Here is a 15,063-nt window from a genome sequence, read left to right as displayed (position 1 = left end):
TGACCACCTCGCACTCTTCCAAGATGGCCACAAACTCGAAGCGCATAAACGGAAGTGCAGGCACCCGAAGGGGGGGGGGGGTTAGTTAGTGCTGTTCTCACTCCCCTACACTGGCCCAAATCACTTGGTGGATCTGTGCCTTGCCACAATTCTGTCTCTGAGCTCTTCAGGCAGTTCCTTTGACCTCATGATTCTCATTTGCTCTGACATGCATTGTGATCTGGAAGGTCTTATATAGACAGGTGTGTGGCTTTCCTAATCAAGTCCAATCAGTATAATCAAACACAGCTGGACTCAAATGAAGGTGTAGAACCATCTCAAGGATGATCAGAAGAAATGGAAAGCACCTGAGTTAAATATATGAGTGTCACAGCAAAGGGTCTGAATACTTAGGACCATGTGATATTTCAGTTTTTCTTTAATAAATCTGCAACAATGTCAACAATTCTGTGTTTTTCTGTCAGTATTGGGTGCTATGTGTACATTCATGAGGAAGAAGAATGAACTTAAATGATTTTAGCAAATGGCTGCAATATAACAAAGAGTGAAAAATGTAAGGGGGTCTGAATACTTTCCGTACCCACTGTATATACACACACACACACACGTAAAGTGTTGCGTAAATTGACGGCGCTGTAGAATTACCAGCAATTAATAAATCTGGCACAACTCCCAAAGTCTGGTCTCCTTTTGTGTTTCCTGCCCATCCCCCACATCACTACTGAACATTGGGGGAGGAACACCACATATAGGGTAACCCCCCCACCCCCCTTACTAGTTCATGGCAGTGAACCCCTCAAATTCAAAGAAGTGCCTCTAGTTGAGCTTAAAAAACAAAAGTGTATTAGGTGCAGCGAGCGTTGGAGATGACTTTAAAATTCTTCTAAAAAGATTTCCAACCCTACAAATCCCAACCCCAAAAATCAGACACCCCACAACCGACCATAGAGAACATACAGAGGATTTATTATTATACAGTCACAGTTCCATCGCTGGGGGTTTCCCTGAAGAAGACCCACTCAATGGAAAGGGGAGGGTCTCCCAGACGAAGGCTGAGGGAGGCGGAACTTGGAGAGGTCTACGTCATAATCTACGAAGGTGAACGGGGTGTAAGAGAAGTGCTGCTGGTTCTGATATTTGGAATTATCAAAGGGCTCTTCTGGGGGTGGAGCAGCTGAAGGAGGAGGCGGAGTCACTGAAAGAGAAGAGAACATGTTAGAATGAGATTCTGGAGACCATAAAATACCTCTACATTGCAGTACTACAGACAACAGGCGGGGGGGGGGGGGGGACCAAATCAGAACTTCTTAGAAATACAAAATATTAAACTAAACACAGGAGGTGGGATAGGAGATGCTGCAGTCCCGCCCCCTCCCCTGGTATCTGCACAGACACCAATCCCAATAGGAGTCGTGTTCATCTGACGTGTCTCCTAAAGTGTGATCATAAATGGTCACCACAAATGCGATGTACACGCCCTATGTTGAATCTGGATGTAAAACCCCCTATGCTGAATCTGGATGTAAGACCTCCTATGTTGAATCTGGATGTAAAACCCCCTATGCTGAATCTGGATGTAAGACCCCCTATGCTGAATCAGGATGCAAGACCCCCTATGCTAAATCTGTATGCAGGACCCCCATGTTGTCTCTGTATGCAGGACCCCCATGTTGAATCTGTATGCAGGACCCTCTATGTTGAATTTGGCAGTAGGACCCCCACTGTCGTCTCTGTATGTAGGACCCCCTATATTGAATCTGTATGTAGGAACCCCATGTTGAATTTGTATGCGGGACCCCCTATGTTGTCTCTGGATGTGGAACCTCCGATGTGGTCTATGGATGTAGGACCCCCTATGTTGTCTAAAGCTGTAGGACCCTTGGAGAGGTACTCGGTGTATAGCCTGAGGTGTTCTGCATCATGAGCGAGGTGAACGTGGACTCTCTAAATCTAAGAGGCAGAATTTCTAGCAGATGACACCAGAAGAGCGATACTAGGACCTCCATCTCACAGCTTCAAACAACAGTTCCTGGTGACAGCCAGATATGGTCCTTAAACCACCCCTGGTGAACATTCAAACATTATAGGGGTGCAGCAGACATTTTATATCACTCCCAATATTTATCTTCCAGGTAAAGAAGCTGCAGAGAATCGTCCTTCCTTCACCCTTCTCACCATCCCTCAGAATCCCGACTGATGACATCTTCTCACACTTCATCTTCTGAGGACATTTTCCAGACATCTTCCAATGCCTGAACCCCCCTTAGTGATGTGAGAGGAGGCCAGTCTGCTGACGCCTTGGCAGTAGCTTTAGAAGGAACATCATTGTGGGTTTAGCTGACATTTTTACCAAGTGATCCAATCGGCACAGAAAACTGGTAACCAAAAAGAGGACATTGAAAAAACATCTACTCCGATCTCTACCAGGCTTCTGGTGTTCCTGGACAAAAATGGAGAGCTAATCTACTATCACATTCCAGGAGAACATTAACCACCTGACTCGGGCTGTGCTTCTCCTATGGTGAGGACGTCAGACTCAGGCTGTGCTTCTCCTATGGTGAGGACGTCAGACCCGGGCTGTGCTTCTCCTATGGCGAGGACGTCAGACCCGGGCTGTGCTTCTCCTTTGGCAAGGACGTCAGACCCGGGCTGTGCTACTCCTTTGGCGAGGACGTCAGACCCGGGCTGTGCTTCTCCTTTGGCGAGGACGTCAGACCCGGGCTGTGCTTCTCCGATGGTGAGGACATCAGGCTGTGCTTCTCCTATGGTGAGGATGTCAAACTCGGGCTGTGAGCCTCCTATGGCGAGGACGTCAGACCCAGGCTGTGCTTCTCCTTTGGTGAGGACGTCAGACCCCAGCTGTGAGTCTCCTATGGCGAGGACGTCAGACCCGGGCTGTAAGTCTCCTATGGCGAGGACGTCAGACCCGGGCTGTGAGTCTCCTATGGCGACGTCAGACCCAGGATATGAGTCTCCTATGGTGAGGACGTCAGACCCGGGTTGTGCTTCTCCTTTGGTGAGGACGTAAGACCCGGGCTGTGCTTCTCCTTTGGGGAGGACGTCCAACCCGGGCTGTGCTTCTCCTTTGGTGAGGACGTCAGACCCGGGCTGTGCTTCTCCTTTGGTGAGGACGTCAGACCCGGGCTGTGATTTTCCTATGGTGAGGACGTCAGACCCGGGCTGCGATTCTCCTATGGTGAGGACGTCAGACCGGGCTGCGATTCTCCTATGGTGAGGACGTCAGACTCGGACTGCGAGTCTCCTATGGAGAGGACGTCAGACTCGGACTGCGAGTCTCCTATGGAGAGGACGTCAGACTCGGACTGCGAGTCTCCTATGGAGAGGACGTCAGACTCGGACTGCGAGTCTCCTATGATGAGGACTTCAGACTTGGGCTGTGAATCTTGTATACTTTCAGGTCCATAAATATTGGGACATGGACACAATTCTTATCTTTTTGGCTCTATACACCACCACAATGGATTTGAAATGAAACAAACAAGATGTGCTTTAACTGCAGACTTTCAGCTTTAATTTGAGGGTATTTACATCCAAATCAGGTGAACGGTGTAGGAATTACAACAGTTTGTATTTGTGTCTCCCACTTTTTAAGGGACCAAAAGTAATGGGACAGATTACCAATCATAAATCAAACTTTCACTTTTTAATACTTGGTTGCAAATCCTTTGCAGTCAATTACAGCCTGAAGTCTGGAACGCGTAGACATCACCAGACACTGGGTTTCATCCCTGGTGATGCTCTGCCAGGCCTCTACTGCAACTGTCTTCAGTTCCTGCTTCTTCTTGGGGCATTTTCCCTTCAGTTTTGTCTTCAGCAAGTGAAATGCATGCTCAACCGGATTCAGGTCAGGTGATTGACTTGGCCATTGCATATCATTCCACTTTTTTCCCTTAGAAAACTCTTTGGTTGCTTTCGCAGTATGCTTCGGGTCATTGTCCATCTGCACTGTGAAGCGCCGTCCAATGAGTTCTGAAGCATTTGGCTGAATATGAGCAGATAATATTACCCGAAACACTTCAGAATTCATCCTGCTGCTTTTATCAGCAGTCACACCATCAATAAATACAAGAGAACCAGTTCCATTGGCAGCCATACATGCCCACGCCATGACACTCCCAGCACCATGCTTCACTGATGAGGTGGTATGCTTTGGATCATGAGCAGTTCCTTTCCTTCTCCATACTCTTCTCTTCCCATCACTCTGCTACAAGTTGATCTTGGTCTCATCTGTCCATAGGATGTTCCAGAACTGTGAAGGCTTTTTTAGATGTTGTTTGGAAAACTCTAATCTGGCCTTCCTGTTTTTGAGACTCACCAATGGTTTACATCTTGTGGTGAACCCTCTGTATTCACTCTGGTGAAGTCTTCTCTTGATTGTTGACTTTAACACACATACACCTACCTCCTGGAGAGTGTTCTTGATCTGACACACATACACCTACCTCCTGAAGAGTGCTCTTGATCTGACACACATACACCTACCTCCTGGAGAGTGTTCTTGATCTGACACACATACACCTACCTCCTGGAGAGTGTTCTTCATCTGACACACATACACCTACCTCCTGGAGAGTGATCTTTATCTGAGACACATACACCTACCTCCTGGACTGCGTTCTTGATCTGGCACACATACACCTACCTCCTGGAGAGTGCTCTTCATCTGACACACATACACCTACCTCCTGGAGAGTGTTCCTGATCTGACACACATACACCTACCTCCTGGAGAGCGATCTTGATCTGACACACATACACCTACCTCCTGGAGAGCGATCTTGATCTGACACACATACACCCACCTCCTGGAGAGTGTTCTTGATCTGAGACACATACACCTACCTCCTGGAGAGTGATCCTGATCTGACACACATACACCTACCTCCTGGAGAGTGTTCTTCATCTGACACACATACACCTACCTCCTGGAGAGTGTTCTTCATCTGACACACATACACCCACCTCCTGGAGAGTGATCTTGATCTGACACACATACACCTACCTCCTGGAGAGTGTTCTTGATCTGAGACACATACACCTACCTCCTGGAGAGTGTTCTTCATCTGACACACATACACCTACCTCCTGGAGAGTGATCTTGATCTGACACACATACACCTACCTCCTGGAGAGTGATCTTGATCTGGCACACATACACCTACCTCCTGGAGAGTGTTCCTGATCTGACACACATACACCTACCTCCTGGAGAGTGATCTTGATCTGGCCAACTGTTGTGAAGGGTGTTTTCTTCACCAGGGAAAGAATTCTTCAGTCATCCACCACAGTTGTTTTCCGTGATCTTCCGGGTCTTTTGGTGTTGCTGAGCTCACGGTGCGTTCTTTCTAAGGATGTTCCAAGCAGTTGATTTGGCCACACCTAATGTTTTTGCTATCTCTCTAATGGGTTTGTTTTGTTTTTTTCAGCCTAATGATGGCTTGCTTCACTGATAGTGACAGCTCTTTGAATCTCATATTGAGAGTTGACAGCAACAGATTACAAATGCAAATAGCACACTTGAAATGAACTCTGGACCTTTTATCTGCTCCTTGTAAATGGGATAATGAGGGAATAACACACACCTGGCCATGGAACAGCTGAGCAGCCAATTGTCCCATTATTTTTGGTCCCTTAAAAAGTGGGAGGCACAAATACAAACTGTTGTAATTCCTACACCGTTCACCTGATTTGGATGTAAATACCCTCAAATTAAAGCTGAAAGTCTGCAGGTAAAGCACATCTTGTTTGTTTCATTTCAAATCCATTGTGGTGGTGTATAGAGCCAAAAAGATTAGAATTGTGTCGATGTCCCAATATTTATGGACCTGACTGTATGTGGGTCATTTACAGGTACCCACTAACAGGCTGAATTCTGGCTGGGATTCCCTACACTTCAAAGCTGTAAGTTCACATTCTGCTCCTATCACCATTCATCTTTTCTTACTACTTACCTCACTCTTCCGATCCGAGAATCCGACCCAAACCCCAATCTACCGCACACAACCAACAACGTGCAGCCAATAGGAAGTGAGAACAGAACACTACTATGTACAATGTATACCGGAGAGAGAATATACCGAGACACATAATGTGACAGACAGAACACAAGATGGGAGCGCCATGTATGAGAGATTACAGAGAGAGAGAGCGCCATGTATGAGAGATTACAGAGAGCGCCATGTATGAGAGATTACAGAGAGAGAGTGCTATGTATGAGAGATTACAAAGACAGCGCGCCATGTATGAGAGATTACAGAGAGAGAGAGAGAGTGCCATGTATGAGAGATTACAGAGACAGCGCGCCATGTATGAGAGATTACAGAGAGAGAGAGCGCCATGTATGAGAGATTACAGAGAGAGAGAGCGTGCCATGTATGAGAGATTACAGAGAGAGAGCGTGCCATGTATGAGAGATTACAGAGAGAGAGAGAGCGTGCCATGTATGAGAGATTACAGAGAGAGAGAGCGTGCCATGTATGAGAGATTACAGAGAGAGAGAGAGCGTGCCATGTATGAGAGATTACAGAGACAGCGCGCCATGTATGAGAGATTACAGAGACAGCGCGCCATGTATGAGAGATTACAGAGACAGCGCGCCATGTATGAGAGATTACAGAGACAGCGCGCCATGTATGAGAGATTACAGAGAAAGAGAGCGGCATGTATGAGAGATTACAGAGAAAGAGAGCGGCATGTATGAGAGATTACAGAGAAAGAGAGCGGCATGTATGAGAGATTACAGAGAGAGAGAGAGTGCCATGTATGAGAGATTACAGAGAGAGAGAGTGTGCCATGTATGAGAGATTACAGAGAGAGAGAGAGAGTGCCATGTATGAGAGATTACAGAGAGAGAGAGCCTCATGTATGAGAGATTACAGAGAGCCCCATGTATGAGAGATTACAGAGAGAGAGAGAGAGAGAGAGAGTGAGAGTGCCATGTATGAGAGATTACAGAGAGAGAGCGCCATGAGAGATTACAGAGAGAGAGCGCGCCATGTATGAGAGATTACAGAGAGAGAGAGAGTGCCATGTATGAGAGATTACAGAGAGAACGCCATGTATGAGAGATTACAGAGAGAGTGCGCCATGTATGAGAGATTACAGAGAGAGAGAGCGCCATGTATGAGAGATTACAGAGAGAGAGAGCGCCATGTATGAGAGATTACAGAGAGAGAGAGCGCCATGTATGAGAGATTACAGAGAGAGAGAGCACCATGTATGAGAGATTACAGAGAGAGAGAGAGCGCCATGTATGAGAGATTACAGAGAGAGAGCGCGCCATGTATGAGAGATTACAGAGAGAGAGTGCCATGTATGAGAGATTACAGAGAGAGAGAGCGAGCGAGCGCCATGTATGAGAGATTAGTGAGCACCAATGAGAGAGATAGCAGGAGAGGGTACGTACAGAAGGCGATGATCGGGAAGGAAAGAGGTTTTAGTACATAGTATAAAGGCTGCCGGGGATCCAGAGACAGACGAGCGTGGACACATCAGCCGCACACAGCGCCCAATAATTAGGATAATAAATAGGAGGGGAGGAAACTTCCTGCACCATCTGAGGTCAGGTGATGTGTCCGGAATGGGAAAGGAGAGAGCAGGAAGGAAGCAGAGGGAACAATTATCTCTGAATGGAGCTCAGCTCACATGAATCCGCTGGTGACAGATCAGGATCTTTGTTCCCATCAGAAGACGGCATTTCTCTGACATCCTGACCCTGGCTGCTGGCAAGCCCTGCCCCCTCAGCCTGCTCCGGAGCCTCGCCATGTGCGGTTTTCTCTGTGCCTGTTGTTGGGGCAACATCCACCAAGTCTTCTCCAGCAAGATCCTGGCCACCACTGGGTGTCTTGTCCTCAGCCTGAGGCATATTCTGTAACTGTGTGTCCACAGCTGGGACTACATCAACCAAGTCTTCTCCAGAGAGACCCTGGCCACCACTGGGTATCTTCTTCCCAGACTTGGTGTCCACAGCCGGGGCTACATCAACCAAGTCTTCTCCAGAGAGACCCTGGCCACCACTGGGTATCTTCTTCCCAGACTTGGTGTCCACAGCCGGGGCTACATCAACCAAGTCTTCTCCAGTGAGACCCTGGCCACCACTAGGTATCTTCTTCCCAGACTTGGTGTTCACAGCCGGGACTACATCAACCAAGTCTTCTCCAGCGAGACCCTGGCCACCACTGGGTATCTTCTTCCCAGACTTGGTGTTCACAGCCGGGACTACATCAACCAAGTCTTCTCCAGTGAGACCCTGGCCACCACTAGGTATCTTCTTCCTAGACTTGGTGTCCACACCAGGGGCTACATCCACCAAGCCTTTTCCAGTGAGACCCTGGCCACCACTGGGTATCTTCTTCCCAGACTGGGGTATTTTCTGGATCTTGTGTTTCTGTTTCAGTGTGCTCAATGCTGGGGGGGCATCCACCAAGTCTTCTCCAGTGAGACCCTGGCCACCACTGGTTGACTTCCCCCCAGACTGGGGTATTTTCTGGATCTTGTGTTTCTGTTTCAGTGTGCTCAATGCTGGGGTGACATCCATCAAGTCTTCTCCAGCTTTCTCTTCTCCCAGACTTTCCTGTTTTCGTGTTTCAGGTTGTCCCATTTGTGTCTGATGGTCCTTGGAGCCCCGTTTCTGGTCTGATTGATCTTTCTTCTTCTTAGCAGCTTTCTTCCTCCCTTCTGCCTCCTCCAGGTCACTGTCTGAGTCTGAGGATGATGATGAAGAGGAGGATGATGATGAAGAGGAGGAGGAATCTTCTTCTTGGCGAGGTTCAGAGCTCTCAGTTTTCTGCCCCGGGTCCACAGAACTTTCCCTTCCCACTTCCAGGTGATGGAGAATAGTGGATGGGTGGGCTGCGTTCTCACCTGTCGCCGATGGCCAGACATGAGGCCGTTTCACTGGAAAGGAGACCAGCGTCTTATTGCCTCCTGAGCGCTCTGCCCCCTTACCTAGGACAAACAGAAAACACTTTACAGCAGACACATGGACAGTGGACTCCATTACTGCTCACTGCACTACAACTGCTGTCACTGTGCCTTCCACATTAGAGCATTAGCTCTTCAGGCCAGGGTACAAGTAGGTCTATGTTTCCTGATGTTCTAGGTCCTGTATGTCTATGGTGGCATCTATGGAGAATGTTGGATGGATAAAATCTGGGGCTAAAAGGACCCTCACTTGGGCAGTTAACCCATTAATGCCTCCTGCATATTGAAGTATACATTTAATGGGATGTGAAAAATGGGATTTCTGACTTGCTTGTAAAATCTATTCTTTGGAGTAGAGAACACGGGCAAATCCAGAGAGGACTGGTATCATTCAGGTGATTGGACACTGGCAAAAAAAAGCTGTGAGGGCCCCCATAAATTTCATCCTGCACCCAACAATCCTCATCCTGGAGACCCCAGAAGGGAGGGTGGCCTGTACTGTACTCTAAGAAATCAATATTACAGGCTGTCACGGACCCTACTCTTACCCCCACTTTCTTTTGTCTTCCCTGCACCCCCAGGACTTTGCCCTTTTCCCCAGCATGGGAATTTCCCCCCCCCCCTGACCACTCTCAATCGCCTGCACCCCCCCACTGTGCTGTCCTTCTCCCCTCCCCAGCCAGGTGCCTGAATGTCTGCTTCTCCGCCTTCATGGTTACTGCGGACAAAGAACACACTCCTTGTATAGGCTCCAGTAGAGGGGGGTGGGGCTGGTTGCCGGTGTAACGTTAAAAAACCATACCTCGTGAAAATTCCATACCTCGTCACTTCCGGTGCACATACGTCATGGAACAGCTGAGCAGGTTACCATTGCGCATGTTCAGAGGTCCGGAGGGTAGGGGATTCTCACGGGGTAGTGTGTTGTAACGTTACACCGCATAAGCTGCTGCCGCGGTAACATTAAAAGATCTCGGCTGCAACATGAAATCATCTCCGCTCCTACCCCTGTCACTTCCCTGATCTTGGCTACTAAATGTAAAAGCGGCGGGTGTGTGAAAATATAAATCACGGAGATCTCGGCTCCGTGATTTATATTTTCACACGCCCGCCGCTTTTACATTTACTAGCCAAGATCAGGGAAGTGACAGGGGTAGGAGCGGAGATGATTTCATGTTGCAGCCGAGATGTTTTAATGTTACCGCAGCAACAGCTGATGCGGTGTAACGTTACAACATACTACCCCGTGAAAATTCCCTACCCTCCGGAGCTCTGAGCATGCGCAATGGTAACCTGCTCAGCTGTTCCATGACGTAGGTGCACCGGGAGTGACGAGGGTAGGGAATTTTCACAGGTAGGGTTTTTTCACGGAACACCGGGGCAACCCGACGCCAGGCTGGGAATTGCCTGGCCTCCTGCTGGGGCACAGCTCCTAAGATATTTAGCAGAGTGAGAGTCCCTCCTGTGTTGTTCATCTCTGCTGCTTGTAAGCCCGTCTGTCCCTGAGTTGCGGCCGGACAACACAGACTCCCCTATTGGTTCCTGCGGGCCTCTTCAAACCTGCCTGCCAACCTGGATTGTGGATTTACCCTGTCCCTTCCTACAACCTGGAGTGTGGATTTACCCTCGTCCCTTCCTACAACCTGGAGTGTGGATTTACCCCGTCCCTTCCTACAACCTGGAGTGTGGATTTAACCCGTCCCTTCCTACAACCTGGAGTGTGGATTTACCCCGTCCCTTCCTACAACCTGGAGCGTGGATTTACCCCGTCCCTTCCTACAACCTGGAGTGTGGGTTTTCCTCCGTCCCTTCCTACAACCTGGAGTGTGGATTTACCCCGTCCCTTCCTACAACCTGGAGTGTGGATTTACCCCGTCCCTTCCACAACCTGGAGTGTGGATTTACCCCGTCCCTTCCTACAACCTGGAGTGTGGATTTACCCCGCCCCTTCCTACAACCCGGAGTGTGGATTTACCCCGTCCCTTCCTACAACCCGGAGTGTGGATTTACCGCGTCCCTTCCTACAACCTGGAGTGTGGATTTACCGCGTCCCTTCCTACAACCTGGAGTGTGGATTTACCCCGTCCCTTCCTGCAACCTGGAGTGTGGATTTACCCCGTCCCTGCCTGCAACCTGGAGTGTGGATTTACCCCGTCCCTGCCTGCAACCTGGAGTGTGGATTTACCCCGTCCCTGCCTGCAACCTGGAGTGTGGATTTACCCTGTCCCTGCTTACAACCTGGATTGTGGATTTACCCCGTCCCTTCCTACAACCTGGATTGTGGATTTACCCTATACCTGCCTGCTGGTGAGTGGATTAACCCTGGGCCTACCAGAACTCTGCCTGGACTTTGTCACCTCTTGTTTGCTCCGATCCGTGTGTGGCCCAATCCCTCGCTGGCCAGGACTTTGCCCATTCTATCGGGAGCCCCTGTTACGGACTACCCCTGTTATCTGGAACTCTGTCCTACCCACGTTGGGTCTGACCCTTGGCACCTTTGTTTGGCCCCTTTCTTTGTGAGCCTACCCGCTACCGTTCAATAAAAGGCTTTGTTGGCACTCCTGCTCTCCGTGTGCGTTCTGTCCCACCTACACTTCCGTTACAAGGCCAGTTAACGAATTCCATTTTCTAGTACAGGACACAGCCAGATTCAGAGATGACGGAGACGTCTCCAAGCAATATCAATCAGGAAAAGATAACAAGGAAAAGACAAAAAAAAAAGCCAACATATCCTTCAAAAACAACCAAAAAGGGGTCCAGAACACAAATCAGACAACAGCCTGAAGAATCTGCAACCAAAAGGAGCATCAACCGAGTTCTGAACATCCACCTGGTAAAACTCCGTAAACAGGAAAACTGAAGACCAGGCTGCGGCCTTAAAAATCCCCTCCAAGATCCCTTCAGGAGCACAAGGAGAGAATCTGATTGTTGCAGTAAGGTAGTGGCTGCAAGTTAGACTAATGCCTCATTTCCACTGAGCAGAATGGTTCGGGTCGGTACAGTTTGGAAGGGTTAGAATGGTCTGGCCTATTTAGGTGAGTGTTTCCACTGCAAGTCGGACTGCCAGGGGCCATGTGGGGTTTACACCAAATGCCTTTTGACGTGAGCACTGAGGTTTTCCTGTCTGCCAATCAGTGGGATGTATCGTATGACGCCAGTAGCTCTGCCTCAACCGTACCGTACCATGTCCTATGGCCCTACATCTGAAGCAGGATCAGGAATGGTGCGGTTTGGTTCGGTTGTATGGGCCACTTTCATAATGGAAACATCGAAAATAGCGTACCGAACCGATCCGACCCAAACCGATCCGCTCAGTGGAAACGAGGCATATCAGCTCAAACCACATCCATAGAGAGAAGTGCCACCTCCTGAGGGTGTTTCGGAGGAGGACAGAAGACGGAAGTGCCATTTCCTGACTGAGACGAAACCACCTTACTCGAAAAAAATACCTTATACTTGTGATTTACTAAGAAGAGCTCCTAACAAGCTAAGGCATTCAGCTCTGAAACCCTTCAAATGGAGGTGCCAGTGTACAGGAAAACCACATTGCAAGTAAGGTCAGACAAGAAGGTATCCAGGGAGGAGCCTGGAGAACCAAAAGAACAAAATTCAAGCCCCACAGAGCTATCAGAGAACATCTAGGGGGAACTATATGAGCAACTACCTGCATGAAGGCTCTCACCAGGGAGGGTGATGCCAGGGGCCTTCGAAAAAAAGGCTAAACTTAGCTCTTGGTCCAATTCAGAGCCAAACCCAATGTCACGGAACCATGAACCAGACGTACAACAACAGATAAGTGAAAATAAGAAAGCTTTATTGAAAAACAAGCTGTAAAGCAAAAGTCCAAACGGATGGCGAAACTGATGCAGAGTCTTTTGCGAAGCCAGGGGTCAGGAACCAGCAGGGTAGTCAGACGAAGCCAGGATCAGGAACCAGCAGGGTAGTCAGACGAAGCCAGGAACAGGAACCAGGAGCAGCAGCAGTCTTAGAAGCATGTGAACACAGGAGGACCAAGCAGGGAACTGAAGCCACAGACCTCCTATATATATGAGCTAGGCATCCAGCTCCTCCCAGTGGGAAGGAGGAGCCGCAGGGTGGGAGGCTACAAGAAACCCAGAAACCAAGATGGCCGCCAGCACATGTCAAACGAAGGAGAACAGCAAGAAGGTAAGACCATGACAGTACCTCCCCCTCAAGGGCCCCTCCGCCGCGGAGTAAAGAACGGTTTCTGAGGGAAGCGTGCATGGAAGGCTCGGAGCAAGGCAGGAGCATGGACATCTGCGGAGGGAACCCAGGAACGCTCCTCTGGACCATAACCACGCCAATGAACCAAAAACTGCACCCGACCGCGGACCAGGCGTGAGTCCAGGATATTGCTCACCTCATACTCCTCACGATTGCCCACTCGGACCGGATGAGGCCGAGGAACCGAGGAAGTGAAACGATTACACACCAGTGGCTTCAACAGGGAGACATGAAACACGTTGGAGATCCGCATGCCAGGAGGAAGCGCAAGGGCATAGGCTACCGGGTTTACCCTGCGAAGCACTCGGAAGGGACCAACAAAGCGAGGCGCCAGCTTGGGAGTGGGCACCCGAAGGTTGAGGTTGCGGGTGGACAACCATACACGGTCTCCGGCCTGGTAGGAAGGAGCAGGCGCTCGTCTGCGATCAGCCTGGAGTCTCTGGCGCTGCGCAGAGACCTCAAGGGACCTCTGGATCTGTACCCAAGAAGCACGTAGGACGGAAAGGTGATCCTCCACAGCCGGAATATCCTGGGGAGAGAATACCTCCGGTAACACGGCAGGTTGGAACCCATAGTTGGCCATGAAGGGAGACGTCCCAGAGGAAGAGTTCACCGCCGTGTTCCTGGCAAACTCAGCCCAAGGCAGGAGGTCAACCCAATTGTCTTGGTGATCGGAGACATAGCAACGAAGGAATTGCTCCAAGGCCTGATTGGATCATTCTGCGGCCCCATTGGACTGAGGGTGGTAGGCCGAGGAGAAGGAGAGATGAATCCCCAACTGGGAGCAAAAGGCGCGCCAGAACCTGGACACAAACTGACTCCCCCGATCCGACACAATCTCCTTGGGCAAACCGTGCAACCGGAAGACCTCCCTGGCAAAAATCGTGGCCAACTCCTGTGCAGAGGGTAACTTCTTGAGAGGAACACAGTGGCACATTTTGGAAAACCGATCCACAATCATGAGAATGACCGTATGGCCTCGGGATGCAGGGAGGTCCACAATGAAATCCATCCCCAGGTGTGACCATGGGCGCTCCCCGGTGGCTAAGGGTTGCAGAAGGCCCAACGGAAGGTGCCGAGGAGACTTACTCTGGGCACAAACGGAGCATGCCGCTACATATGCGGCGATGTCGGAACGTAGGGAAGGCCACCAGAACAGACGTGAAACAGCCCAGGACAGCTGATTCTTTCCAGGATGCCCCACGGTCTTGGAGTTATGGTAGGTTCGCAACAACCGAGTGCGCAACTCCTCAGGCACAAAACATCTGCCGTTGGGTCTCCCAGAGGGAGCACCAGATTGAGCCGCCAAAATCTGCTCACCCAGGGGAGAGGTCAGGCTGGTGCGAATGGCGGCCAGGATCTGATTCGGAGGTATGACCGAAGTCGGAATCAACTCCTCCCTGGACAGGTCGGAGTACTGCCGTGATAAGGCATCCGCCCTGATGTTCTTGGAACCGGGTAGGTAGGAGACCACGTAATTAAAACGTGACAAGAACAGAGCCCATCTGGCCTGACGTGGTGTCAATCTCTTGGCCTCAGAGAGGTAGGTCAGATTCTTGTGGTCCGTCAGGATGAGGACCGGAACCACCGAACCCTCGAGCAAGTGCCTCCATTCTTTAAGAGCCTGCACGATGGCCAATAACTCCCTGTCACCAATCTGGTAGTTGCACTCCGCGGAAGACAGTTTCCGGGAGTAAAACCCACAAGGAAGCAGAGGACCCTCTGGTGTTCTACGCTGAGACAGAAGGGCGCCTACTCCCGTCTCAGACGTGTCCACCTCGAGGACAAAGGGCAACCCAGGGTTGGGATGCAACAGAATCGGAGCTGACACAAAGGCGGACTTTAGAGCCTCAAAAGCTCGGATGGCCTCGGGCGGCC

General features: G+C 50.0%; 1 protein-coding gene across 1 annotated transcript in view; it reads right to left on the bottom strand.

Annotated features, from left to right (window-relative positions):
- Positions 1 to 1,004: 1,004 nt before the first annotated feature.
- Positions 1,005 to 15,063, bottom strand: part of NDUFV3 (NADH:ubiquinone oxidoreductase subunit V3) — a 30,872-nt gene continuing 16,813 nt past the window's right edge. The window contains exons 3-4 of the mRNA XM_082247902.1: positions 7,666 to 8,967; positions 1,005 to 1,195 (exon numbers count right to left, since the gene is read on the bottom strand). Of these exons, the coding sequence (XP_082104028.1) occupies positions 1,020 to 1,195; positions 7,666 to 8,967 (1,478 nt within the window). The 3' untranslated portion in view covers positions 1,005 to 1,019. The remainder of the gene's footprint in view (positions 1,196 to 7,665; positions 8,968 to 15,063) is intronic.

This window comes from Pelophylax lessonae (genome assembly GCF_965119305.1).
Source record: "Pelophylax lessonae genome assembly, chromosome: 2".
Lineage (NCBI taxonomy): Eukaryota > Metazoa > Chordata > Amphibia > Anura > Ranidae > Pelophylax > Pelophylax lessonae.
Note: the sequence above shows the minus strand (reverse complement) of the source record. Positions and strands in the feature narration are given on the sequence as shown.